Raw genomic sequence first — 26,518 nt, forward strand, 5'->3', positions numbered from 1 at the left:
ACTCTAACCTAGGTACAAGGCAACCTAGGCAGTTGCCTACAGCTGAGGATTCGTGCCTTAACTTGTAGCATCTTAATTATACTCAGAAAATACTTAAAAGACATATCCTATTTTTATTTTCATTTTATAGATTAAGAGCTAAAGAGAGTAACTATCAGGGTGGAATAGCTCACTAGTACCAGTGTTTAACTGCAAGGCTGACTTGTTAGCGATTTGTTAGAAAAGCCTTCCTAACTGATTTTAATGTTTTTTTCTTTCATTAATGTATAATTAATATATAATGAAAGAAGCAAATGTCTTTCAATTAGTAATGACATCTTCTAGTTTATGTGCATAATTCTAACCATTTTTAATGGGCAGGATTTTTATTTTTTTTATGAAGTTTATTAAAATGATAGGTCTAGTTCCTCATAACCTGAATATGAATCCAAAGAGTTGATTTTTGTATTGCTTACAGTTTATTGTAGTTACTATTTTAGCATTATAAAGGGCATTTCCAATTTTTTTTTAATACTATGCAATAGAGTCTCCTTCTTTCATGTACACAGTTAAGTATGTATATTGAAAATTAGCACATGTCTGAGGAAGCAGCTGGGAGTGAATCATTAGTACATGTTACTTTTTTTTTTAACCTTCAGTGGCTTTTTTTTTCCCCTTCTACAATGAAGTCATTTTATTTCTTTTAGCAATTGCCTTTAAACAGTTGAGAAAATGGTAGTATCCTACTGGGTTTTTTTTTGTTGCTGTTTTTTTTTTTTTTTTTTTGAAGATTTATTCATTTTATTACAGCCAGATATACAGAGAGGAGGAGAGACAGAGAGGAAGATCTTCCGTCCGATGATTCACTCCCCAAGTGAGCCGCAACGGGCCGATGCGCGCCGATCCAAAGCCGGGAACCTGGAACCTCTTCCGGGTCTCCCACGCGGGTGCAGTGTCCCAATGCATTGGGCCGTCCTCAACTGCCTTCCCAAGCCACAAGCAGGGAGCTGGATGGGAAGTGGAGCTGCCGAGATTAGAACCGGCGCCCATATGGGATCCCGGGGCATTCAAGGCGAGGACTTTAGCCGCTAGACCACGCCGCTGGGCCCAGTATCCTATTGTTTATACATTGCTCAATGATAGGAAAGTGTTTTGAGAAATGCATTGCTTTGTCAACTCTGTTAGGTTATTTAATATAAACTAACATTGCCATGATGTCACTAGCTAATATAACCTTACAGGACCTTTGTTACATGTGGTGTGTCATTCTCTGAAGTGTATTTATGCAATGGCTACCTCTATGGATTTGGAGGATAAGTAATGGCATTTAAGAGTTGTGTTTTGTAGTGTTCTGTCACGTCATTTTTTAACAGCATGCAACAAACTAAATAGTGTTAACAAGTGAATGTGTTTGCTATTTTTCTTGGCACTTTATTGGACTTCTATCTAGATTTTTGTGTTTTTATTAATTTACTTTGCATTCTTGTAGAGTCACTCTTTTTTAGTTCACATATTGTACCTTAATGTTCTGTTTTGTCAGCCTGAAATATTATTGATATTAAGAAATTTTTAATGTGGTATCTGCTGAGACTGGCAAGAAAAACTCAAAACACCTTGAAGAGTGTATAAAAGTTAGTTAAACTGCCTGGGATGGTATCCTAGTTGCTGGGGTCCTCACCTTGCAATCACCGGGATCCCATATGGGCACCAGTTCTGATCCCAGCGTCCTTACTTCCCATCCAGCTCCTGCTTGTGGCCTAGGAGGGCACTTGAGAATGGCCCAAGGCCTTGGGACCCTGCTGGGCTCCTGACTTCAGAGCAGTGCAGCTTCATCTGTAGAAGCCACTTGGGGTTGGTGGATGGAGGATCTTCCTTTCCTCTTCCCTGTATATCTGACCTTCCAATGAAAATAGAATGAATCTTTAAAAAAAAAAAGACAGAGAAGCTAGCTAAAATAGGAAAGAATAGAAGGATTACCATATGTGTTCTTTTGCATTGAAACAATCGAGCATGTTTGTGGTGCTATTTTTTCAACAAATCTTGAGTACAGTGAAGTGCAGTAGGTGTTGTAAGCCAGACTTATACAGGTACAGTGCCATATGCCAGACTTAACATGTTATTTGCTCATAAGTTCTGAAGTTCAGCTATTGCTGAACCAGATCCCGCAATGTGTTAAGTTAGCATACGTATATGGAAATTTAATGAGGAAGTCCAAATGGTAAAAGTGGGAGATAGTATGTGCATGAAAAAATGATGGGAGAGAAACCTTGCCTTGAAGGAAAGAAAATGTATGCTCTTTATTTGGGAAATGTGATGGGAAGAATTTCCTGACACTGCAGTACAGAGCCCTGTTTCTAGGACTGTAGTGTCCTGTTGAATGGGAAAGAGAATCAGACTTGTCAGATTCTTTCTTAGATAAAGAAACAGTAAGGACAGTGTTTAGGTTGACACACAGTGATAAGTACTTAGAGGAAAAGAGTAGCTGTGTAATTTCAAGGGTAATGTTTGGGTTGGAGATGATGTTGCATTTTTGATAGAGTAATCAAGAAAGTTCTCACTTAATGTCTTTTTAGCAAAGATCTGAAAGAGGAAAAGGAGCCAGCTGTATTTGGGAGAGTAATTGTCTTGGCAAAGGGACAGCATATATAAATATCTTGAGGTTGGAGTATATTTCGCACATTAAATAATAACAAGGAAGGCAAGCCATTGTTGCACAAGTGGAAGGCATAGCTATGAGCTAGTAAGTGAAGCGTCAGATGTGAAAAATGGAAGAGTGCGATGATCTTGGCTTTGGCCAGCTCTCAGTAGAGGCCAGGCTAGATGCTGAGCCTAGAAGTGACACGACCACCTTTATCCTTAACCAAGAGCTCTCTGGGTGCCTTGGGCAAACAGCCTTGAAGGGAAGAACAAGGGTGAAACCTGGGAGCTGGTTAGGAGGCTTTGCCATAGTCTCCTTCAGAGGTGCTGGTCTTGAATTTGGGTGGTAGTATTAATGAAAGTGCAGAAAAGAGTTTTTTTCATGAGACTTTTAGCAGCTGAAGTGACAAGGTGATAGTACACGTAAGTGATAGAAGAATTGTGTTAAAGAGAATTTTCATATCCTTGGATTTGGTATTGAAGTGTCTTTAGTTGGAATTGTTTTTTCTGATTTGCAGGACAAAAACATTTCTGTTGTCTAATTTTCTCTTCATTCCACCTTTAATTCTGCTATTTCCTTGAATTCAGTTTTGTTTTTCTCTCCTAAGTTATGTCAGTGTCTCCCAGTACATGAGTGCAGAAGTAAATACTTTGCTCAAGTAGAGGTTCCCTTAGTAGTTGTTTATTAATAGTACATGTTCCAGGATTTTCTGATTTCCCTTTACTTGGTAAAGCCGTACATATAAAAGCAGACCTTTACATTTGCTTCAAGCTTTTCCCATTTTATACTTTCATTTATATTTCATAAAAATTTTCTTGTGCTTGTGCAGAATAGTAACTAATAGTATTGTGTAATTGATTTCTGTAAAATTTTATTTTCAAATTTTACTTATTTAGTTATAGTAAATAGATTTTATCCTTCATTTGCAAAACTTGAAACTGAGGAATATTGATCACTGTAATTCAGTATTGTTCTTCTGTAAATTTAAAAATTCAGTGACCTCCATCATTTTCAGTTTTTAATTATGAATCATTCTTGGTTTGCATTGATATCAAGATTGACATAAAAAATCAGTACTTAAAGCTGTGTGATTTTTAAAAATACGTTCTTGTATCTGAGTGTTACCTTATTCTTTCCTTAATAGCCGCAGTTTGGCAGAGGCCTGTTCAGAAGGAGATGTAAACGCTGTGCGCAAGTTGCTGATAGAAGGAAGAAGTGTCAATGAGCACACCGAGGAAGGGGAGAGCCTCCTTTGCTTAGCCTGTTCTGCTGGGTACTATGAGCTCGCACAGGTTTGTATTATCCAAGTAAAGCTTGGGCGTTTTGCTGCTTGGTTGCTTAATTTTCTAATTCTGGATACCTTAGCAAGGAAATAGTAAAGTAAATCCTTCCAATCAGTAGATAACATTTCAACAGATACGTTTGGTAATTTTGTGCCTTCATTCACTTTTGTACTGTATTAGTGACTAAAATGGTGTTATATAAATACATACATTAAAAATTTTAACCTGTTTCCTTCGCTTTAAACTTTATTTTTCTTTTGTAAGGTATTGTTGGCAATGCATGCAAATGTGGAAGATAGGGGAATCAAAGGTGACATTACACCCTTGATGGCTGCTGCTAATGGAGGACATGTCAAGATTGTCAAGTTGCTGCTAGCGCATAAAGCTGATGTCAATGCACAGTCTTCAACAGGTCATGCACATTTCCTTTTCAATTTCCTAAATAATAGCATCCTTTGTTTATATTTTCTACGGAAATGGTCATTAGTAATGCTTCTGCAGCTGTGTTTTTTTTTTTCTTTGCTTCACATTGTATATGTCTGTATGAAGCTGAGTGTGTATAGTTTGAGATAAAACTTGCTGTTTTGTTTGTGAGGAGGATTACTTGGCTTTTAGAGCCTTTCAAATTACATTAAAGATGACTTTCATAGATGGGCCAGTGACTTAGAAAGGTGTGGGCCACAGATCTGAAATCCAGGTAGCTTACTTGTCAGGTGAAGAGGAATGGAAGAGAAAGAAAGGCTATGTCACAAAAGGCTGATTGGTGTTCTTGCTAGTTAGTAATTTTTTTTTTTTTTTTTGAAAAAAGAATTGTAGTTTTAATTTCCCCCTCCAAACTTGACGCCTACGTGGATTTGTATAAGAGTTGTGAAATTATATGAAAATATAATTTCTATGAGATTCATTTTAACTAGATGTTTTAGTTTTTAAAATCTGCATGTTCTGTTTAAAGGAATTTTGAAACTTATTACATGTACCATTTTTATCTTCAAATAATAATATAATTTAGATCTGTTATCTGAAGTCTTAGTGAAAATAAATATGTATTTTAGTAGAATAGTTTAATGTATAAATGAGATGAATAACTATAGGTTAACACAAAATAATTTTGTGAAATGTTTTTCTCAAAGGGAGAGTTAGTTTTCGTTTTCAGAATCACTCAGTGGTTCGTTTTTGTTTTTGTTTTTACGACTCTACAGTAACTGTACCTGATTTTTAACATAAGAATTATGGGGAATGATTTCAGAAAGATGTATTGCAATAAGAGACGAATTTTCTGTATAATTTAAGATGTATGCTTATAATTTAGTTTCCATTGCGAATGTGATCTTCTGATTTAGCTTTCTATTGATCAAAATGATTAAATTCTTCCCTTTAATTTATTATTTTGTATTCATGTATTTTTCTTCTTTTTCTTTAAAATAGGCAATACAGCGCTTACATATGCTTGTGCTGGGGGCTATGTAGATGTTGTAAAGGTGCTCTTGGAATCCGGTGCTAGTATTGAGGACCATAATGAAAATGGTCATACTCCTCTTATGGAAGCTGGAAGTGCTGGACATGTGGAAGTAGCCAGATTGCTGCTAGAAAATGGGGCTGGCATTAATACCCATTCCAATGAATTTAAAGAGAGTGCCCTTACATTAGCTTGTTACAAAGGTACAGTATGCTTTTGTTTGTTTGTTTGTTTGTTTTTAAAGAAATGATTACTGTTTTTTTAACTCTACTTCAAGAAAGGCAGCTCTCATCTCGTTGATCAGCCCCAAAGTGCCTGTAATGGCCAGACGGTCATAGTTAGAGGGCCAGTATTAGATCTTGAACTCTCAGATGGGCAGCAGGACCATCAGCTGCTGCCTCCCAAGAAGGAAGAACAGAGCAATGAAACCAGAAACATGAGGTGGTTTAACTATTTCCCCAAATGCCCACTCAGGAGACTAAAAGTTGATTTAGGTGTTTACTTAGTTTAAAGATTCAGCAGGCTACTGATCCCCCCTGAATTGATTCTTTCCTCGTTACTCCCAGTCCATTTAGCCTCCAGTGGGACTGAAACAACCTCTATATATTCCCTTCACTTCAGTCTACCCTTAAAGCTTAACCCACTCCATTAAGAGAGCCAAGGTGAGGGTGACCAGTTTCAGTTCACACCTCTTACTTCTTCCACCATTCCCATGGGGGGCCAAAGAAAACTATTGGAACTGAACAACAAAACTATTTGAACAAAGGCAGAATTCTGTTTGGCATTGGGGCAGTTATGATTCATAGCATTTTTCCAAACTGTGGCATAAATGTTCAAAGCAGTGTTTTGTAACTAAGCTGTCCCAGGACCTTGAAAAATAAGTTCAGATTTAAAGTTATGACCCTGGTTCCCGGCTTCAGATCGGAAAGCACCGGACGTTGCAGCTCACTTGGGGAGTGAATCATCGCACGAAAGATCTTCCCCTCTTTCTCTCCTCCTCTCTGTATATCTGACTTTGTAATGAAAAATAAATAAATCTTTTTTAAAAAAAATATAAAGTTATGACCCTGAGGCCAGGGTGCTGCCTCAGTTGGCTGAAAGTCCAGCATCCCATTTGGATGCAGGTTCTTGTTCTTGTTCTTTACTGCTCTACTTCCAATCCAGCTCCCTGCTTATGGCCTGGGAAAGCACAAGAGGGTGGTCCAAAGTCTTGGGACCCTGCACCCACATGGAAGTCCTGGAGGGGCTCCTGGCTCCTGGCTCCTGGCTCCTGGCTTTGGATCAGCTCAACTACAGCTGTTGCAGCCATTTGGGGGGTGAACCAGTGGATTAAATATCTTTCTTGGACTTTCCTTCTCTCTGTAAATCTGCTTTTCAAATAAAAATATTTTTTTAAAAAAGTTATGACCTTCCTACAATAGTGCAATATTCTGAGCTGCCCTGCACAGTTTAAATCCTTTTGGAAATGGCTTCTTAAACACATGAAATTAGTTATTTTATATGATCTGGTTTTTAGATTGAAATAATAAATAAAGTATATATTATGCAATTGAATGTAAACTAAGCTTTTTGAAGCATGTTTTATCTGCCAACTTATATAGACATAAATATGGAATGAAAAATGACTGTTGGTTTAGTTACTTTACAAGAAGTAGCTTTTTTACATTTTAATATGCCTGATTTATGATTTGAATGTTGGCATTATTTTGCTTGGTACAGAAGGAGAATGTAAGATAATTTGATTTTAAATAACCTGAAAATAAGGATATTGCAAAGAGTACCTCCTCTGGGTTGGACGATGGAAAGATGCTGGGTCTGTGGATTATTAATTCTAGAATATAGATTCTTTTAAAATACTTACATACATATACGAGGCTAGTACCATGGTGTATGAGGCTAAACCTCTTCCTGTGTCACCAGTGTTCCATCTGTGCATTGGTCCTAGTCCTGCCTGTTCCACTTACCGTCCAGCTCCCTGCCAGCTGCCTGGGAAGGTAGTAGAGGGGTGACCTAAGTCCTTGTGCTCATGCGCCCACGTGGAGACACAGTGGTGGATCCTGGCTTTGCATTGGCTCAGCTCTGCCAGTGCAGCTATTTGAGGACTGGACCAGTGGATGGAAGATCTCTCTTTCCTATCCTCTGAAACTATGCATTGCAAATAAAAATAATCGCTTCTCGGCCTTTTGGCTAAGATGAAGTGCAAAAAAAATGAAAATAAATCACTTTCAGAAGTCTGCAGTGGAGCGAATTGTGGCAAGCTGAAGCCAGGGCAACTGCTGATTCTTCCACGTGGATGGTGGAGGCACAGCACTAGGCTTATTTCCAGGCATAGTTGTAGGGAGTTTTATGAGAAGTGGAGCAGCTATGCTCATGTGATGCCAGCACCTTTTTTATAGATTCTGAAGAGACAGCCACAAGTCACACAGTTTTCAGCTATCTGTATGACAGACAAAATGATTATAAAGTAAGGGGTTTTTTTTCCCTTTTAAATTAAGTGTGATTGTTTGCTTTTCTTTAGCCTTTCAGAGTTTCAGTGCCTAGTGCTTCATACCATCTGCAGCTATTCCATGTTTTTATCATAAGTAACTTGTTGTTTGTCAGGCTTCCAGGAGAAGCCCTTGCAAAGCCAGGTACAAAATTTAGGGAGACTATCATTCTTGAAAATTAATCTTTAATTTGCACATGTTTATGACTCAAAGCCTCCTTCAGTTTTGCACCATGAGCTTTGATTTCCTCTGTTTAGTTCAAATCCTGGTGTTATTTTGTTTCATTCTATTTAGCCTATGTCGAGGGTATGTGATGTCCTTGGGAGTGCTTGGGGTACACCCACATGTCATATCAGATTGAGTCCTGCTTTTGCGTCTGGTTCAACATCCTGCTAACACAGGTTTTGCACTGAAATAGATGATGGTTAAAGTAATTGAATGCCTGCCACCTAAACTGGTGTCAGGAATTGAATTCTGTGCTCCTATGTCAACCTGGCAATTATAGCATTTGGGTACTAAATCAGTAAATGGAAGAGCTCTCTCTCTCTCTCTCTTTTTTTTTTTTTATTTTACCTTTAATGGAACCAAATTTAAAATTTTCAAACAAAAATACTTACAAATGAGTCGATTTTTAGCTACATTTGGAAAATGCATTTTATTTGAAGTGCTTTTCATTATCTGATGTTGTTTCAGACAGGGAGCACAACTGAGGCCTTTTACTGCCCTAACCTTATGATAATTAGGCAAAAGCTGATCTTCATTGATTGGTTTGGGAGCTACTGATTAAGTGGTTCTCGTTCCTTTTCACAGATAGTTTTGAACCCAGAACTGGTTACATTTCACTACTGATCCCCAGGTCGCTGGAGAACTTAGAACTTTGAGATGGGGTTGCTTGTGCCTCTCCCTTTGCCAGGAGCCCCACTCTGCTTTCTAAGAGGTGCTTTCTGAGCTTGAGGTAATTTGTGAGCTTTGGTTAGAGGCTGGGGAGAGAAAGAAACTGGTGAAGAATCTTCTTCCTTTCCTTCCTCTCTGCTGAGGTTTCACAGATGTGATGTGGCAGCAATCAACGCAAGCTAGACTGAGACTTAGCATTAATGTTGATATTTGGGAGGGGAGAATGGTGAGAAAGGGAAAGTAGATAAAATCGTATAGGTTTGGGTTAACTTTTGTTCTAACTGGGTACCTATGACTCCACTTGACTCTACTTTCCATTCTTTTCTCCCAGTTCCAGTTGACTAAGAACTGATTGTATCTCTTTCAAAAAACAAATGGATAGGAGTCACTTTTCTTTAATTTTTTAAATAGTATCCAAAGTCCCTTTTTAAAACATAATTTATCTCTTGCCTTTAATTATTCATAAGTAGTTTTATCTAAACTGAAGCATGTAATTATTTGAAACTATAAATGTGTATTATGTGTATTTCAGTTAAGGTGTTTCGTGCAGTTGTTTCATATTTACACATGTGGTTCCTAATTTACAAATAGACTAAAATGTTTTTGAGACAGTTGGGAATTTCATGAAAATTAATTCTCTTTAACATAAATAAAATATTTTTTTTTTTTTTAAGATTTATTCATTTTATTACAGCCAGATATACAGAGAGGAGGAGAGACAGAGAGGAAGATCTTCCATCCGATGATTCACTCCCCAAGTGAGCCGCAACGGGCCGATGCGCGCCGATCCAAAGCCGGGAACCTGGAACCTCTTCCGGGTCTCCTACACGGGTGCAGTGTCCCAAAGCATTGGGCCGTCCTCAACTGCTTTCCCAGGCCACAAGCAGGGAGCTGGATGGGAAGTGGAGCTGCCGGGATTAGAACCGGCGCCCATATGGGATCCCGGGGCTTTCAAGGCGAGGACTTTAGCCGCTAGACCACGCCGCCGGGCCCATAAATAAAATATTTATGGCATGCCTGTGCACTCAGAGTATTGTAGAGGGAGTAATCTAGGTGCTGGATTTTAACGTCTTTGCCTGTGTTGAGGATTTTGATACGATGAATTTCTAGGGAATAAAGAGTATAGCTTCATACTTTGATAGTTCAGGTGGCCTACGGTTGACTTTAGTATTATGTTAATAAGTTTAATGATGTAAGTTATATATAGTTTCAAAACTTGTAAGTACAAATTTTTGAAAAACATTTCTCACTGATCTTACTCATTTGTGGTTTAGGACACCTAGAGATGGTGCGATTTCTTTTGGAAGCTGGCGCGGATCAAGAGCATAAAACAGATGAAATGCACACTGCTCTGATGGAGGCCTGCATGGTAAGGTTTGTGAAATGAATACACAAAATGCATTCAGGTATTACAGCCTGTATGTAAGGAGAGCCTGTTTTTGAAGGTACAATGATTCTGTTTGTAATAACCTTACAGTGGAGCGTAAGCTGAGCTGATTTAATTGAAATTTCACCATAAATTGTGTATTAATTTTCATTAGTTACTTCCTGAAGCTTTGCATTTCCCCCTTCAGTTTATAGTCTTACATAACACTACAAAAGTGTCTTTTTAAAAGGTTGGTTAGGCATATAAAAATGAGAATATCTTTCTCTGCAGTTATTTTAAATCTTAAATGAAATGAGGTTTGTAAAACCATCAGTGATATAAATAATAACAGTTTAAGAATTTCCTTCATTAAAGAAATTTTTTATTTATAGTGCCATAACAGCGAAACAGTGTGGTCGTAGGTTAAGAAATTAAAATGGGGCCTGGCGGCGTGGCCTAGCGGCTAAAGTCCTCGCCTTGAACGCACCGGGATCCCATGTGAGCGCCGGTTCTAATCCTGGCAGCTCCGCTTCCCATCCAACTCCCTGTTTGTGGCCTGGGAAAGCAGTTGAGGATGGCCCAAAGCTTTGGAACCCTGCACCCGCGTGGGAGACCTGGAAGAAGTTCCTGGTTCCCGGCTTTGGATCGGCACAGCACCGACCGTTGCGGCTCACTTGGGGAGTGACTCATCGGATGGAAGATCTTCCTCTCTATCTCTCCTCCTCTGTGTATATCCGGCTTTCCAATAATAATAAATAAATCTTTTTTAAAAAAGAAATTAAAATGGAATATTTTATAGATTCAACCAGAATTCACTGGAAGTAAATGTAACTAAATGAAAGATACGAGTTAGGACAGCTATTTGGAAGCCTTACTAAACAATTGTGTTTTGAACTACACTTTAAAAGAAATGAAGATGTAGACTCCAGGGAGGAGATTCAGAGCTGAAGACATAACAAGATGATGATGGAGTTGGACAGTGTGAAAAATAGAGGCAAAAATTTACAGGATGTTTTTGAATGAAAGTAAAGTGATTCTGCAGTAGTCTTAGAAGGGAAAACCTAGAATATCAAAGAGAGGAAGAAGTGAACTAGACCCTTGAAATCTCATTTCTTAGACAATCTGTGAGAATGAATGACCAGTGTAGGATAGAGAAGAGACAGCCCGATATGGTAGCCTAGTAGCTATAGTGCTTGCCTTGCACGCACCAGGATCTCATAGGTGCGCCGGTTCTAATCCTGGTGGCCCCACTTTCTGTCCAGTTCCCTGCTTATGTCCAGGGAAAACAGTCCAGGATGGTCTGAAGCTTTGGGTCTCTGCACCTCATGGGAGACCCACAAGAGGCTCCTGGCTCCTGGCTTCCGATAGGCTCAGCTCTGGCCATTGTGGCCACTTCGGGAGTGAATCAGTGAACGGGAGATCTACCACTCTGTCTCTCCTCCTCTCAATATATCTGACTTTCCAATAAAAATAAATACGTCTTTAGAATAAAATTTTTTTTCTGACTTTTGACTGGCATTTAAACGATGAACAACAAAGAAGGTACTGGATATCCATTGTATCCCTAACGTTTCATGCATCTTGCCCAACCGTAAAAAGTGTTTCATTTTTCTTATTCTGCCTAATCATGAGTTGCTCCTCCTTTTTATGAAGAACCTATCTATCTCTATCTTTTTAAAGTTTGCAGCATGCAGTATTTTTTTTTTTTCCAGAGATTTATTTATTTTTCTTGAAAAGTCAGTCATATAGGGAGAAGGAGAGATGGAGAGAAAGATCGTCCATCTGCTGGCTCACTCCCCAAGTGGCTGCCATGGCTGGAGCTGAGCTGATCCATAGCCAGGAGCCAGGAGCGTCCTCCAGGTCTCCCATATGGGTGCAGGTTTTCAAGGTGTTGGGCCATTCTGTATTGCCTTCCCAGGCCACAAGCAGGGAGCTGGAAGGGAAGTAGAGCAGTTGGGACACAAACCAGCACCCACATGGAGTCCTGGTGCATGCAAAGCGATCACTTTAGCCACTAGCTATTGTGCCAGACCCATATCATGCAGTGTTTTTAGTAACTTGCAGTAGTTTTTGAACACTGGTCTTAAAGTAGTCTGACTTCTTTCCTCATCATTAATAATCTACTTGATTGAAGGTATGATTTTTCTTCATGCTTTCTGTCCTCAATTTTTATTTGTTCAATACTAAAGGAGTGTAGGCAGTACATGATAAGTACAATTAAACTATTAAATGTAGATGGTTTAAGTCTTATTTGAATGGAAATCAGTAGGTGTCATTGGTATAAATTGAGAAGTATTCAGATTTTAAATACTGTTTGCAATGGTACTGATTCAATTTTTGTTGCATTGTGATTAGGATGGCCATGTTGAAGTAGCTAGGTTACTTCTTGACAGTGGTGCTCAAGTGAACATGCCTGCTGATTCATTTGAATCACCATTGACTTTGGCTGCGTGTGGTGGGCATGTGGAACTTGCGGCTTTGCTTATTGAAAGAGGAGCTAGCCTGGAGGAGGTTAATGATGAAGGTTATACACCGTTGATGGAAGCTGCTCGAGAAGGACATGAGGAAATGGTGGCATTGCTTCTAGGCCAAGGTAACCCTCTCCGTCAGGACACTAAATTTTAAGAAGTTGAATGTTTGTATTTTGTCTTTGTGTTAGATATGTAATGAAATATTGTATCTAAAGTAATGTTTGCTGTGAAATGTTGCCTGGACTCTCTTAAACAAAATCAGAGTCATTATGAGCCGTGTGAACCAACAAACAGAACAGAGATTGGCTTAGTCTTTTAGATTATGTTGGAAAGTATTTGAGATTCAGTGTTTAAGAAAATATAATGAGGGAGTTCCACTGGGAACATGTGCCACATGTTAATAAGTAATTTAAAGATCTAGTGTTTCAGCTAACAAACTAGGAAACCGTGATGGCACATACTAACTTGATGAGAGGGCAGAAGTGTACAATAGAAATCATCAAGGAGCAGCTCAAAATATAGGGAACTTGCCTTTTGAGAAAATTTGCTGCGTTGAGCATAGGCAGTATGCATATGCATAGGCAGAATTAAAATTCATCTTTAATCTCAGTAGCAGTAGCCTGACTCTTTTTTCTTCTAGTAGTAAGATTTACTCTGTAAATAAATTCTGAGTAAGTATACGAAGAATGGCACTTGTGAAAAATATTATTAGAGATACTAATGAGACAAATAAGTTTTGGATCGGAGTTGTTAAGTTTGAAGCACAACTCCAGTGCTTGTGATTTTGTAACTTTAGGCAAATTTCTAACCTTCTGTGGTTTAGTTTTCTGATTTGTAGTGTTGGTATGAAAGTTAATATATGCATATAACCCTCTGGAACAGTGCTTGTGGTGTATTGCCTGCTGAAAGTTATCTATGGAGATGGTGATAGTAATGATAATAATGTTATGAACTTGTTCAGATTAATTAAACTTCAATTCCCTTAGTTTAAAATGAAGCCAATAGCAATAATGCCTAGCAAATTGTGTAACATGTATTGAGCTTTGCCTGGAAAATAGTACAGATCTTTTTTCTGTGTTCTTTATGTATTGATTTGTACTTTCTGACTGAATAATACACCAGCGGTATACATCAGTTGCGTAATAATGGATGTAGTTTTAGTAAGTTGTGTTTTTTTTTTTCCCTCCACTGCCTCAGGAGTATAGAGGCAGTTTCTTATTTAGTGTAGTAATATAGGTATGTTTTAAATCTGAGATACAGTTTATTAAGCTTTTAAGCATCTGTCGGGTTTTGCTTTGGAATAAGTTAATAAATTTCTTTAATAATTCAAATCTTTATTTTAGGAGCAAATATCAATGCACAGACGGAAGAAACTCAAGAAACTGCCTTGACTCTGGCTTGCTGTGGAGGCTTTCTGGAAGTGGCAGACTTTTTAATTAAGGCAGGAGCTGATATAGAACTAGGGTGTTCAACTCCTTTAATGGAAGCCGCTCAAGAGGGTCATTTGGAGTTAGTTAAATATTTATTAGCTGCAGGTAGGCATTTTTACATTTGGTGTTGTAGAAGTTCTTTTTTTTAATAAGTTTTATTAGACTTTTCTATGATTAAGTTTTTCTATGATACATTTTGCATTGTCATTGAAACCAATTTCCATGACACGATAATAACAAATGTGTATTTTTTTAAGGGCCATATGTTATGAATAATTAATACCATTTGAAGTATTTTAAGTGTTAATTTAAGTGGTCTGGAAAAAAGTTTTTTGCTTTTGAATATGCTGAGAGTATTTTTTATATTGGTAGAAATGGATATGATTATTTAGTCTAATTTGAGATTCGAGGTATTTTGAAGGAATTTGTATGTACATTATTATGTCTTGAGGTTCTTCACTAATTATGAACTATTTGTTAACACCGCTACAGGAGCTAATGTCCATGCAACAACAGCAACTGGGGATACAGCACTAACATACGCCTGTGAGAATGGTCATACTGACGTGGCGGATGTTTTACTTCAGGCGGGAGCAGATCTGGTAAGCCGTATCACCTTTCAGTCATTTTCAAAAGTTAGACAAATTGAACCACTAAAGATTCTAAGCAAAAGGCATTTCTTAATTTACAATTTTTAAAATCTTTCTACCATTTCTTATTTACATTTTTTTCTACACTGTTTATACACCTTCCTTGTTTTTCTTGTTAATAGAACTATCTAGTCCACTCTCTCTTAGGTGTTTACTTAGCTATTTCTAGAAGCTTTGCTAATCTAACTCAGAAAGACAAATGTGATTGAATAGTATCTCTAAATAGCTTAGGAAATACGTTGGACCTTTAATGTTCAGAGCACCATTGAAAAATATATTTAGAAAATAGAAGTTCTTAACAAGCATTTTCCCTCAGATAGTTAAAAGGAATGAAATAAATACAGATGCTATTGAAAGGTAGATTGTAGACAGATGTCATAGGAAGACTACTGGGAGGAAAGAAGCTCAGAAACAGAGCTGAGATACTGTCTTTTCAACTGAGTAAAGTGTAGAAAGCCTTGATATGGAGGCCCAAGCTGTGGTGCAGTGGGTCAAGCCTGGAATGCCTGATCCCAAACCCCCTGGCCCCTCCCACTGCCCCGCCCCGCCCACTCCCTCTCCTTCTCCCCACCATCAGTACACTTGGGACAGCAGTGGCAGTGGTGTAACATTTGCTGGCAATCTTTCACTGTGGCACAGTAGGTTCTCAACCCCTTTTCCTCCAGATTAAAAAAAGATTCAAATAAGCAGCTACGCCGGCACACTGGTATAGTTAACAGAGTTGGCATTAACCATGCCCAGAATGCCTACCAGCTATTGGCTGCTTTTTTCCCAGTGGTATGACATTTGCCTAGATGCAAGGCAACCTAGGCAGTTGCCACAGCTGGAGAGAATGTGTTTCTGATTTGAGATTTTCTATTTTCTTTAAAGCATATTATTGAATGTAGTTAGATGAAATTAATCCAATTGTTTTAATTTTGACTTTTATGAAATATTGTTCACTAACAAATATGAAACAAATCTGTTTTTTGAATAGGAGCATGAATCTGAAGGTGGAAGAACTCCTTTAATGAAAGCTGCAAGAGCTGGTCATGTTTGTACTGTTCAGTTCTTAATTAGTAAAGGTAGGTTAACATACAGCATTAAGACACTTAGATTGAAGGTAATTATCTCTAAGGTAAATGTCTTTAAGTGTCTTAGCACTTGGGGTAAGGCTACTGTGTAAATGAACAGATAGTTGGTAAACATCTTAGAATGCACAGTTTCAGATTACAAAAGAACTATCATACCAAACACCATACTTGTTGAAAAGCATTTCTTTTAGAAAAAAGTATATAATTCAGAATTTTCTAAAAATTTGAAGTTTTGTCTTGTTTGTGTTACTGAGAGAGTTGTTTTGTAATATTTTCATGAGCCTAAATTCTTTTTATAAAGTATAAGGTGGTAGTTATAAAAGTAACACAAAAATACTCACAGTTGAAATGTAATTATTGTGGCAAAATGTGTGAAGATTTTCATTTGTGGTCAGGAATTCTAGTATGAATACCAAAGGCCTTAATGACCAAGTTAGCATATTATTCTTTCCTTATGATTACTGCTTAAGTATTATAGCATGAAGCCAAATTAAACTATTTTTCTTATACAATTCATCAGATTCTTCAAGTGTGGAAATAATTTCCTTGTTCACATTTATAAAAGACTATCAGTATAGGCCATATGCAATAAGGAAAACCATATTCTTTCTATGGAAAATACTGGAGAAATCAAAAGTTTGTAACTGAATAATTAAAATAAGTCTTATGGTTCCAATTATTTTAGATGTCTTTACGTTTTGTCGCATATTAAACTGTAGATGCATGTACATAATCAGCATGCCTTCTGTTCTTTGATTCATTTAATGACTGGTTCCAGTTCTGCTATTTTAGATGAATTTTACATATTACCCATTCAAATCAGAGGTTTATTCATATCTGAGAATATAATTGTGCCTATTTGATAATTTTTTCTTTGTAAAAAATAAAACAAGTGGGAGCTGTTCTTTTTATTCTGCATTAGTTCTCTACATGTCAGTCCACAGAAGAGTGTTTTGTTTCTGTTGATTTTCAGTCATCCTTTCTATTGATTAAAGTATAAATAATTTTAAAATTCAGTGCTTATATTAGGAGTGGTGCATAGTTTTATTATTTACTGATATATACTGAAATATTTATGTATGAAGTTATGTTTGAAATTTGCTGTCACATATTCAAGATGGGAGAGGAAAGTTGATGTGGCTACATATTAAACAAGATTTTTAAAATCATGTGGAGCTTTGTTGTACTATACTCTACTTTGATTCATTGATTTGTCATAACTTTAGGAAAAACAGTCAACCAATGTGATTTTTTATTCTTTGTCTATTTTAGGAGCGAATGTAAATAGAACCACGGCTAATAATGATCATACTGTACTATCCCTGGCTTGTGCAGGGGGTCATCTGGCAGTGGTTGAACTACTCTTAGCTCATGGGGCAGACCCTACCCATCGTTTAAAAGTAGGTAAATCTCAGGTGTTTCAGGCAGGATTCTGAATTCTTTAGTTTTTAATATTGTGCAATATTATTATCAAGTTCAGGTTTTAATGGCATTCTTCTTAGCCTGTGATTCTGATGTGTCTGAGATCTCAGAACTGCACATTTATCTTCCTAAATGATTCTGCAATCAAACTTTTTACTCTTTCCCTCTTCCATTATGATTTCTTTTAGGATGGATCAACTATGTTGATAGAAGCAGCAAAGGGTGGCCATACAAGTGTGGTTTGCTATCTTTTGGATTATCCTAATAATTTGCTTTCAGCCCCTCCACCAGATGTCACTCAGTTAACCCCCCCTTCCCACGATTTGAATCGGGTAAGACAAAGTGAAAGCATTTGTTCCACACCCTTTTGCTAATAGTTTTAGTTCAAACTAGTTTGTGTATTTTTGATTATAATAATAAAGTTCTTTTGACAGAAAAGTAGTTGATATAGTTAATGAACATGTGGTATGATTTTATATTCATAATAATTTTTTTAAGTTTTCGTAAGTTCAGAGTAACAACTTGAATTCAAAGCGCATCAAAATATGATACAGGAAATAATTGAATATCCATCTATTTTAACTAAATATGTTATTGTTTGAAATGACATTTTAAAAACACTTTGAATAAGTATGTAACTTATGCTTTATTTAAATCATATTATTTTATGAGTTGTGTATGAAAAGAAGAAATTAACAGTTCATGTCTTTTGTCTTAGGCTCCTCGTGTACCAGTTCAAGCACTGCCTATGGTTGTCCCCCCTCAGGAGCCTGACAAACCACCTGCCAACGTTGCCACGACTCTTCCCATCCGGAATAAAGGTCAGTTATGCTTTTAAAGACCGTTTCTTATATGCTTTCTGGGTAAAATAAAAATTAACGAGAAGTTAGCCTTTTTAAATTATTATTCCACAAAACAGTTTTACTGAGTTGTCATAAAGAGTGTTATCAGTGAAAACATGATTTTGGGAGAGAAGATGGCTAATAACACTAATTTGTGCTAGAATTAGAAGTAGTAACTGAAAAATTCAAATGCTCATCTTTGCAATTCTGGTTAGCCATGATTTCCTCTAATTTTATTCATATAAAATGTTAAGCTGGGTGTAGTTGGGTAATATTTTTGTATTTTGTTTCAGTCTCTGTAGTAATATTAGGCCTAAGATTAACAAGTTGGATCAAAACAAAAAGTTGGATCAAATACTAAAATTTATTCTTGAGTGACTGGTTTCACAAAGTTATATTTGGGATACCTTTTCTCTATCAATGATTCTTAAGCTATGTCAGATATGTTTATTTCTCTAGAACTTTGAGGTCCATATTTGATTTGTGGATGTTATGCCATGCCTGTTTTTAAGTTATGTCCCCTATCATTACACCTACCAGTTAGAAATAGTTTCTCTTTTCCAAGTTTACTTGAAGAACAAGTGTAGTTTTTATGTTTTTGTTTTTGGCTACCAATATTCTTTTAACAACAAGAATGTTAAGTATTTTCACCAGTTCTTTTCAGTCACTATTACCAATCTAGAACCCTGGCACCTTTTTCATTTGGTACAGTGAACTCATTATTTACTGTACCTATGGCCAGATCAGTTTATTCACCTGGCTGTCAGAAGATGCAGTGGATGGTATAGCCCAACATCTTTTCTTTCAGGGAGTCTGAATCCCACTTGTCTACTGGCCAGGTAGCTGTGTGAATATGTGAATTTATAGCTTACCTTTATCAGTCTTCAAGATGATAGGTCCCAACAAAGATATACATTTTAGTTGGATTTTGAGTGTTTGCTACTCCTCAGTGGTTTGGGTACTCTGTGTGTATGTGTGTGTGTTTAAAAGGCAGACTATTGAATGTGGAAAAATCTTGACTTAGAGGTCTAAGTTTTCCCTTCACCTTTGAATTAGTATAATTTTTCTGTTCTGATGATAAGTTTTTACATCTTTATGACCATATGAAATATCTACACATAGCCTTAGATTTTACTTTAATTGCACCACTTAGGTATCACAAACCTGCATCCCTCTATTGTCTTAATTCTATCCATGTGATGGTTTTTAAATTCTGAAATTGACTTCCAGAGTTTACTCTATGCACATAAAATACATACATTTTATATTTGTGATAAAGAAGGTGGATTTGTTTTTAACTCCTTGACAGTGCATTCTCACCTTCTGTGGATATGATAGTTTGGTGCATAACTGTTGGCACTTAAACCTCCCAACAGTAACTCTGTAATGAGGATGCCATTCATGTGCACTTCTGAGGGGGTTTCTTTTTCACACAGCTGCTTCTAAACAAAAGTCCAGCAGCCATTTGCCAGCAAACAGCCAGGATGTACAGGGTTACATCACCAATCAGTCTCCAGAGAGCATTGTAGAAGAGGCTCAGGGAAAGTTAACAGAACTGGAACAGAGAATAAAAGAAGCCATAGAAAAGAACGCACAGCTGCAATCCTTGGAACTGGCTCATGCTGACCAACTTACCAAGGAGAAGATTGAGGAGCTCAACAAAACGAGGGAGGAACAAATTCAGAAGAAACAAAAGATTTTGGAGGAACTACAGAAAGTAGAACGAGAGTTACAACTGAAAACTCAGCAACAGCTAAAAAAGCAGTATCTAGAGGTTAAAGCTCAAAGAATTCAACTTCAGCAACAACAGCAACAGTCTTGCCAACATCTGGGACTACTGACTCCTGTTGGAGTTGGAGATCAGCTTTCGGAGGGAGACTATGCACGGTTACAGCAAGTGGATCCTGTTTTGCTTAAAGATGAACCCCAGCAAACTGCTGCTCAGATGGGTTTTGCACCAATCCAGCCTCTGGCGATGCCTCAAGCTTTGCCTCTGGCGGCAGGCTCCTTGCCTCCAGGGTCCATCGCAAATCTTACAGAACTGCAAGGAGTAATAGTTGGACAGCCAGTACTGGGACAAGCACAGTTGGCAGGGCTGGGGCAAGGAATTCTGACAGAAACACAACAAGGGTTAATGGTAGCCAGCCCTGCTCAGACCCTCAATGACACGCTGGATGACATCATGGCAGGTGGGTTTATATTATATATGAGCAGGTATCAAATATGATTTGCTTAAGGCGAGTAAGAGTGTGCCAGAGTTTTTTTTTTTGTTTTGTTTTGGTTTTTGGTTTTGTTTTTTTGCCGTTACCCAACTTGAGAACTATTTTTGGACTCCTGACCCATGTGTATCTTTAGAAGTGTTAGTTCAATCTCAGAAGTTCTCAGATGGATACAGGTTGGATTAAAGAGAAGCTCATTCATTACGCATCACAGAAGCTTCTAAGTTAGGTGGACAGGCTGGGAATCCAGGTTTTTTAGTGGGCGGGGGTTGATGTTTGATTTTTGCTTTTGTTTTGTTTTTTCCCCTTTTTAAGTTCAGAATACTAAGACTTAATTTTGGCTTTGTTTGCTTCTGTATTCACATCAATAAACTGAAAGTTTGCTAACGATTGAATTGCAAAAGTGGCAGAACACATCAGTAAGCTTATTTGTGAACAGATATACTTTATATCCATAATAGATCAAACTTCAAACTTGATGGATATTTAAAAAAAAAAAAACCTTAATCATCTTTGCATGAATAAAACACCAAGCTATGTAGTTTTTGATGATACTGTATTCAGTGATTTTTTTCCTTGTGAATGTTAGTATGCAGTCTCCTTCTAACTGTATTATGGGGGAAATGTGGTCCTCAGTATCATAAATAATTTCAAATGTACAGTCAGAAATTTTATTCCATTATATTTATATTTAATTTCATTGAAAAGAAGAAATATTCTAGAGATTGCTTTAAATACTTCTTATTTGGGTACTTTCTCAGTTCGTAAGAGAGCAGCGGAATGAAGTTTGATAGGGTTATAGGCAATTGTGCATGCTATGCTGAGAATAACTCACTTAATTAAAGAAGAAGTTATCTGTAAGGCTAAGGAAAGAACAAAAGAAATGAATACTTGAATTTTTATTATTTTTCAATCATGGTTTATACAGAGTGATTTTCATTTTAATCTTAAAATGTTTTAATGAAAAAATATATTTTGTGATGAGATTATACAAAGCTTAAATTTTTGCCTTCTAAAAAAATAAAATTGGATTGTATAAAGTGAACATTTTTAGTTAATACTTAGAAGCTAATAAATCAAATAATGAAGCAGATTTAATACCTAAAAATTGCTCTGAAGTTTTCTAGTCCTCAGTAATAATACAAGAAATGAAGATCTCTGCTAATGTTAACTTTTTAGTAATTCCATTGGGGGAAATGTTAATCATAATAGGGACTATTAACATGTCAAAATTGATGAACAGGAAGTTTTTCTGCCAATTTGAAATCACAGCTGATTGCCACTAGCTGATTGTTACAATAAACAGGGACATGATTTTTAAAATTTTAAGTATCCTGTAAAATTTGGAGTACAGCAACCGCAAATTTCAAATTTGATGCATTGTTAATAATTTAGAGCAGAATAGTGTCCTCTCTATGTCAGCCAGACGCTACCAAAAGACATTGCTTAGTCACTTCAATGAAGAGTGGACATCCAGTGACTGCTAAGGCTTTCTTGATGTGCTATCAGAATTCATCTGATCTGCCTAGGCATAGTTTTCAGCAGTGATTTACCAGTTGCACAGCTTTTTTATGCTGTTCAGAATTATCAGAGTTTTTAAAGTAGCTTATTTATTGATTTGTATCCAAAAAAAAACCACTTTCACCTATTTCATATAAAAATTTTTTAGATTATGACAAATACTTGTCACACTATAAAATTATTTCTTTTTTTATTGTGTTTATTCATTTGGAGAGAGAAGAGAGCAAAGTTAAGGAAGAGCCAAACTGAACCAACATGTCCAGCTACCTGCTTGCAGTGCCTCCTGGCATCCCTCGTGTTTACATGCTGCACATACACAGTGCTCTCTTTTGAAGCCTTGTTTACGTTTCTGGGGTAGTCCTTTGAGTTGACTAACTAATTATCATTTCCGCTGCCCTCCCCCGACCTTTTTAATGTTTCTTAAGGTGTTAAAATTTCCTTAGGGTGGTGGTGTTCTCTCCCTACCTCTGGCACCTCCAGTTTAGCTTCTGCTCCTCATTCCTTAGTCCCCATTCATTGTGCTGGTCTCCTAAGATTTGGCTATTTTCTCTAGTGCTGGGTTGGCCAAAGTCTTCTGCCTTTTCCATTCTCCATACTTGCACAGCAAAATCAGTTTCCTATTGAACCTGTCTTAATCATCCTTTGCTGTGGTCTCACATTCCCTTTTTCGTAACCTGATAAAAGCTACTAAGCATGTGATTCTTCCTTTCTAAATGTAATTCTAAAATGTACCTCCTAAAATGAAGGTCTGTTTGAGAGCTCCTTCATGTATGTACATACTTATATTTGTTAATCTTAACTGTGGAGAATGGATGAGTAATGGGCACATGAGTGAAACAGTTTTATGCATACCCCAAAGTGAATGAAATCAATTAATTTTTCCTATCTCCTTTTTTATGAGGTAAGAAGAAAAACCAATTTGAGCAAAAACTAAGAAAACGAATTTTTGTAGGCTCTTGAAATTATTTTAGGTGCAATGTGCTTTATAATTTAATCATTTAATGATAAAGTTTGTGCTTTTTTTTTTTTTTTTTTCTTTTTAACCTGGTTAGTGTTATAACATGAAAATCAGTGATTTGGACAGACTGGTGTTAATCTGTTCAAGCCACTTCTTGTATTTAGGAGTTCCATTTGTAAAACTTCAAAGGAGATCTGGAATCTTTTAAGAACAATAAATTTTATTATTATGTGAAGCATATCTAGAATATGTACATTTAAATTATCATGCAAAATTATTATGGAATGATAGCAAGATCAACAGGTGATCAATTTAACATATCAGTACATGCCCTTTCCTATTGCTCTGGATGTTTAAGGCTTTAAGCACTGTTTTGTTCTGTTCTGTTTTGTTTTGTTTCCTCTTTCATTTTTCTTTGGCTTTTAAGTGAAATTTAAAACTGTATAATTACAGAATGTGTGTTGCTATCATGTATAGTGTATGTTTGTGCCTAAACTAAGGATTTTGTAAAGTAGATTTCTTAATTGATAATCATGTTTATAATTGATACAGTAAGATCAATTTCAGTTTTATTCTTCACAGGATCATAATTACTTTTGCCTGGTTTCAAATCCAGTTGTGAATCATGATTGTTTTATGTCTGATATAGTTAATAAGTTGGTAACATGCATCCACACTACTGTTGACCACTCAGATCAAGCCTTCACTTTAATTCCGTAGCATGTGTAATAGGGGAGTGAAAAGAAATGTTCAGTATTAACCCCAGAAGTATGTCAATGAGGGGATAAAGTACCCTCACCTGAATCTGCAGTATATCTTGTGTTACTATCAAATATTGACCTAACCTTTTTTCAACTACATGTTTGGGTGAAATTAATAACACAGAATCCAACTCAGAAGAAACAACAATGATCATATATGAAGGATGATTATGTACAAATCTTTATTCTAATTTTTATATTTCATACTCATAAATCAGTGAGATTGTTGGATGGGCCTAGTGAGGCATTTTACCCCACTCAGAGTAGTTTTTTTATAGGAGGAGCTAGTCTCCTGTCAGAGTTTTTTCATTTGAATATACTGTCATATTGAAAAGCAGAATGTGGACTTTTAGTACGACCCTGAATAGTTAGTAAAAAGAAAATATTTCAGTTGGTTGAGTAGTGAAGTTATTCCCTCCCAGTGATACTATTTTCATTAGTTCTAGAATAGAAGGTATGAAATTGCCAAGTAAGAACCCTGCTTTTCCCCTCTGGTCTTGAGTATTTTGCCTTTATTTCCTTTCTAGTTTAGAAGATATAATGATGACTCTCCATTGGCATTTATATTTAATTTTAATGTGTGAAAAAATTTTTGCTTCCAGGGTTGTTTTGAATTGAGTTTTTATGACTGCGTATCATATGCTGGGAATTTGTTTTCAGGTGGATTGTTATTAATAAAAAATGGGTAACTTGAAGTATACAGTACTAATTAAACTCTATGCAGTCATAAATAACCTGGAATATGAGTTAATAGTGCTATGGTAGTGTTTCTGTAGACATTTTCATTTAAAAAATCCTTAACTTTGTCCTAAGAAACTGTTTCTTGATACTACCCAACAGTGTTTCATCCGTATTAAGTGCAGTTATTTTGTTCAACAGCAGTCAGTGGAAGAGCATCAGCTATGTCAAACACTCCTACCCACAGTATCGCTGCTTCCATTTCCCAACCTCAGACTCCAACTCCAAGTCCCATCATCTCTCCTTCAGCCATGCTGCCTATCTACCCTGCCATTGATATTGATGCACAGGTAAGCTCAGGAGAGCCCTTGGGAGGGGTGCTTTCTGATCTGAACCATGTTTAGATCGTTTTGCATTAGTATAGAAATGTAAGCAACAATTACAAATAAATTAAAGCCCACATTTTTAAAACAAAATAACAAATTCAGATGATTTCTGATAATTATGTGATGATCTGCTTTCCAAGATCATCATTGTTTTTAGACTTCACTGTGGTTTAGAAAAGTATGGAAAGAAAGAAAATTAGTGCCTGTTTTCTTCCAATATTAGAAGATACCCTTTAAATTATGAGGGTGCTTGAAAAAATTTCATGGAAAATAAAATTAGAAGGTAAGTTTAATTTGGTGCAAAAAATTTGTGAAATCCTTGCAATTTTTTCAGACTGCATTTTCCCATGCGTATTTGAAGACCTATTACACAATATGGATTGCATGTAAAAGAAAAATAGTTCTAACTTTGGTAGATTTGGTATTTTTGTAAATCATATGCATATATATATCATCTCTGAAAATTCTGATCTTACCAATTGAAATCCATATTGACAGTCTATATGTCAACACTATTCTATGTCTTCAGAATGTCTGGATGAATCCGTGAGGATGAGGGTAGAGACAGTGTTTTAGGTTTAGATATCTTGAAAGCTTGTGAGTAAACCTTTTTTTTTAAAAAATAGACAAATTAGTTGTCTTGAAATCTTAGGGCCGTGTGAAGTTGGAGGAAACAGCATGTGGTTTGTTCTGATACAAGAGATACAGCTTAGAAGACTGCTGAATACGATAAGTGTGTGGCCTTTAGCATTGAGTAACCATTACAGTTCAGGGGCTATTTGCGTCTTAACAAGATACTAGCTGAGAGAATATACTTTATATAGAAACTTGTTAGTTTTTGTATAAGGCTGAATTCCTGGAAATGAGTGAGTGAGTGAGTGTGTGTGTGTGTGTGTTTTAGAGGCTCCAAGCCGGGTGTGTGTGTGTACGCGCATGTGTGTGTGTGAGAGAGAGAGCCTCCAGGCCGGGGATTTGTATGTGTGTGTGTGTGTGTGAGAGAGAGAGAGAGAGAGAGAGAGCCTCCAGGCTCTAACCTGTTGTCTTGGGGCAGGTGTTTGGCCTAGGAATTAAGCTACCACCTGTGATGCCCTGGTCTCACAGTAATGTTCCTTGGGTTGCAGTTTAGTCTCCGCTTTTTTTTTTTTTTAAAGATTTATTTTTATTACAGAGTCAGATATACAGAGAGGAGGAGAGATAGAGAGGAAGATCTTCCGTCCGATGATTCACTCCCCAAGTGACCGCAGCGGCTGGCTGATGCTGTGCCGATCCAAAGCCGGGAACCAGGGACTTCCTCCAGGTCTCCCACACGGGTGCAGGGTCCCCAGGCTTTGGGCCGTGCTCGATTGCTTTCCCAGGCCACAAGCAGGGAGTTGAAGGGAAGTGGAGCTGCCAGAATTAGAACCGGCACCGATATGGGATTCCAGTGCGTTCAAGGTGAGGACTTTAGCAGCTAGGCCTCCGCGCTGGGCCCTAGTCTCCACTTTTCAACTCTGCTTCCGACTGAGGCACTTCAGCTTGCTCTAGGAGGCAGCAGAGGATGACTCAAACAAATGAGTCCCTTTGCCACTGTCTGTCTTACCCATAGATTACCTAAGTAAAAACAAATTTTCAACATGTCTCCTCTTCATTAAAAGATTTCTTGGTTAACATGTTGAAAGAGATTTTTGATGATTCCAGTAGCCATTCACTGTTAAAAATCCAATTGCTTTGTTCATGGTTTGTAAAAATTTGTTTCAGATTCATTCTTGTCCTGTGGCCTTCATGTATTTCTAAGCTGCTTGTTTTTATTCTCAAACTCGTAAAGACTTCTTGAACCCAGAGTAATTTAATCTGGTACAGTACAAAACTGGGAAAAACAAGTATGTAATTTTGCCTTTTTCCTTTTTTAATAATTAGCATATTCCCATTATCTTTTAAAAAGAATGCAGTTTAACCTGTCATCACAACTGCAGTTGTAGAGTTTATGGAATTTTTAATAGTCTGAAAATAATTTGGATATTTTAAT

At 37.0% G+C, this 26,518-nt stretch overlaps 1 protein-coding gene across 2 annotated transcripts in view; it reads left to right on the plus strand.

Moving 5' to 3' along the window:
- Positions 1-26,518, plus strand: part of ANKRD17 (ankyrin repeat domain 17) — a 167,295-nt gene that overhangs the window by 87,442 nt on the left and 53,335 nt on the right. The window contains exons 4-16 of one of the 2 annotated variants that reach the window (XM_058667218.1): positions 3,762-3,909; positions 4,165-4,312; positions 5,326-5,559; positions 10,011-10,105; positions 12,458-12,695; positions 13,917-14,108; positions 14,496-14,605; positions 15,630-15,717; positions 16,999-17,126; positions 17,337-17,480; positions 17,867-17,969; positions 19,427-20,179; positions 24,329-24,477. In XM_058667218.1, the coding sequence (XP_058523201.1) occupies positions 3,762-3,909; positions 4,165-4,312; positions 5,326-5,559; positions 10,011-10,105; positions 12,458-12,695; positions 13,917-14,108; positions 14,496-14,605; positions 15,630-15,717; positions 16,999-17,126; positions 17,337-17,480; positions 17,867-17,969; positions 19,427-20,179; positions 24,329-24,477 (2,530 nt within the window). The remainder of the gene's footprint in view (positions 1-3,761; positions 3,910-4,164; positions 4,313-5,325; positions 5,560-10,010; positions 10,106-12,457; positions 12,696-13,916; positions 14,109-14,495; positions 14,606-15,629; positions 15,718-16,998; positions 17,127-17,336; positions 17,481-17,866; positions 17,970-19,426; positions 20,180-24,328; positions 24,478-26,518) is intronic. The other variant, XM_058667219.1, reaches the window with a different exon arrangement.

The sequence above is a fragment of the Ochotona princeps genome, chromosome 7, assembly GCF_030435755.1.
Source record: "Ochotona princeps isolate mOchPri1 chromosome 7, mOchPri1.hap1, whole genome shotgun sequence".
Taxonomy (NCBI): Eukaryota; Metazoa; Chordata; class Mammalia; order Lagomorpha; family Ochotonidae; genus Ochotona; species Ochotona princeps.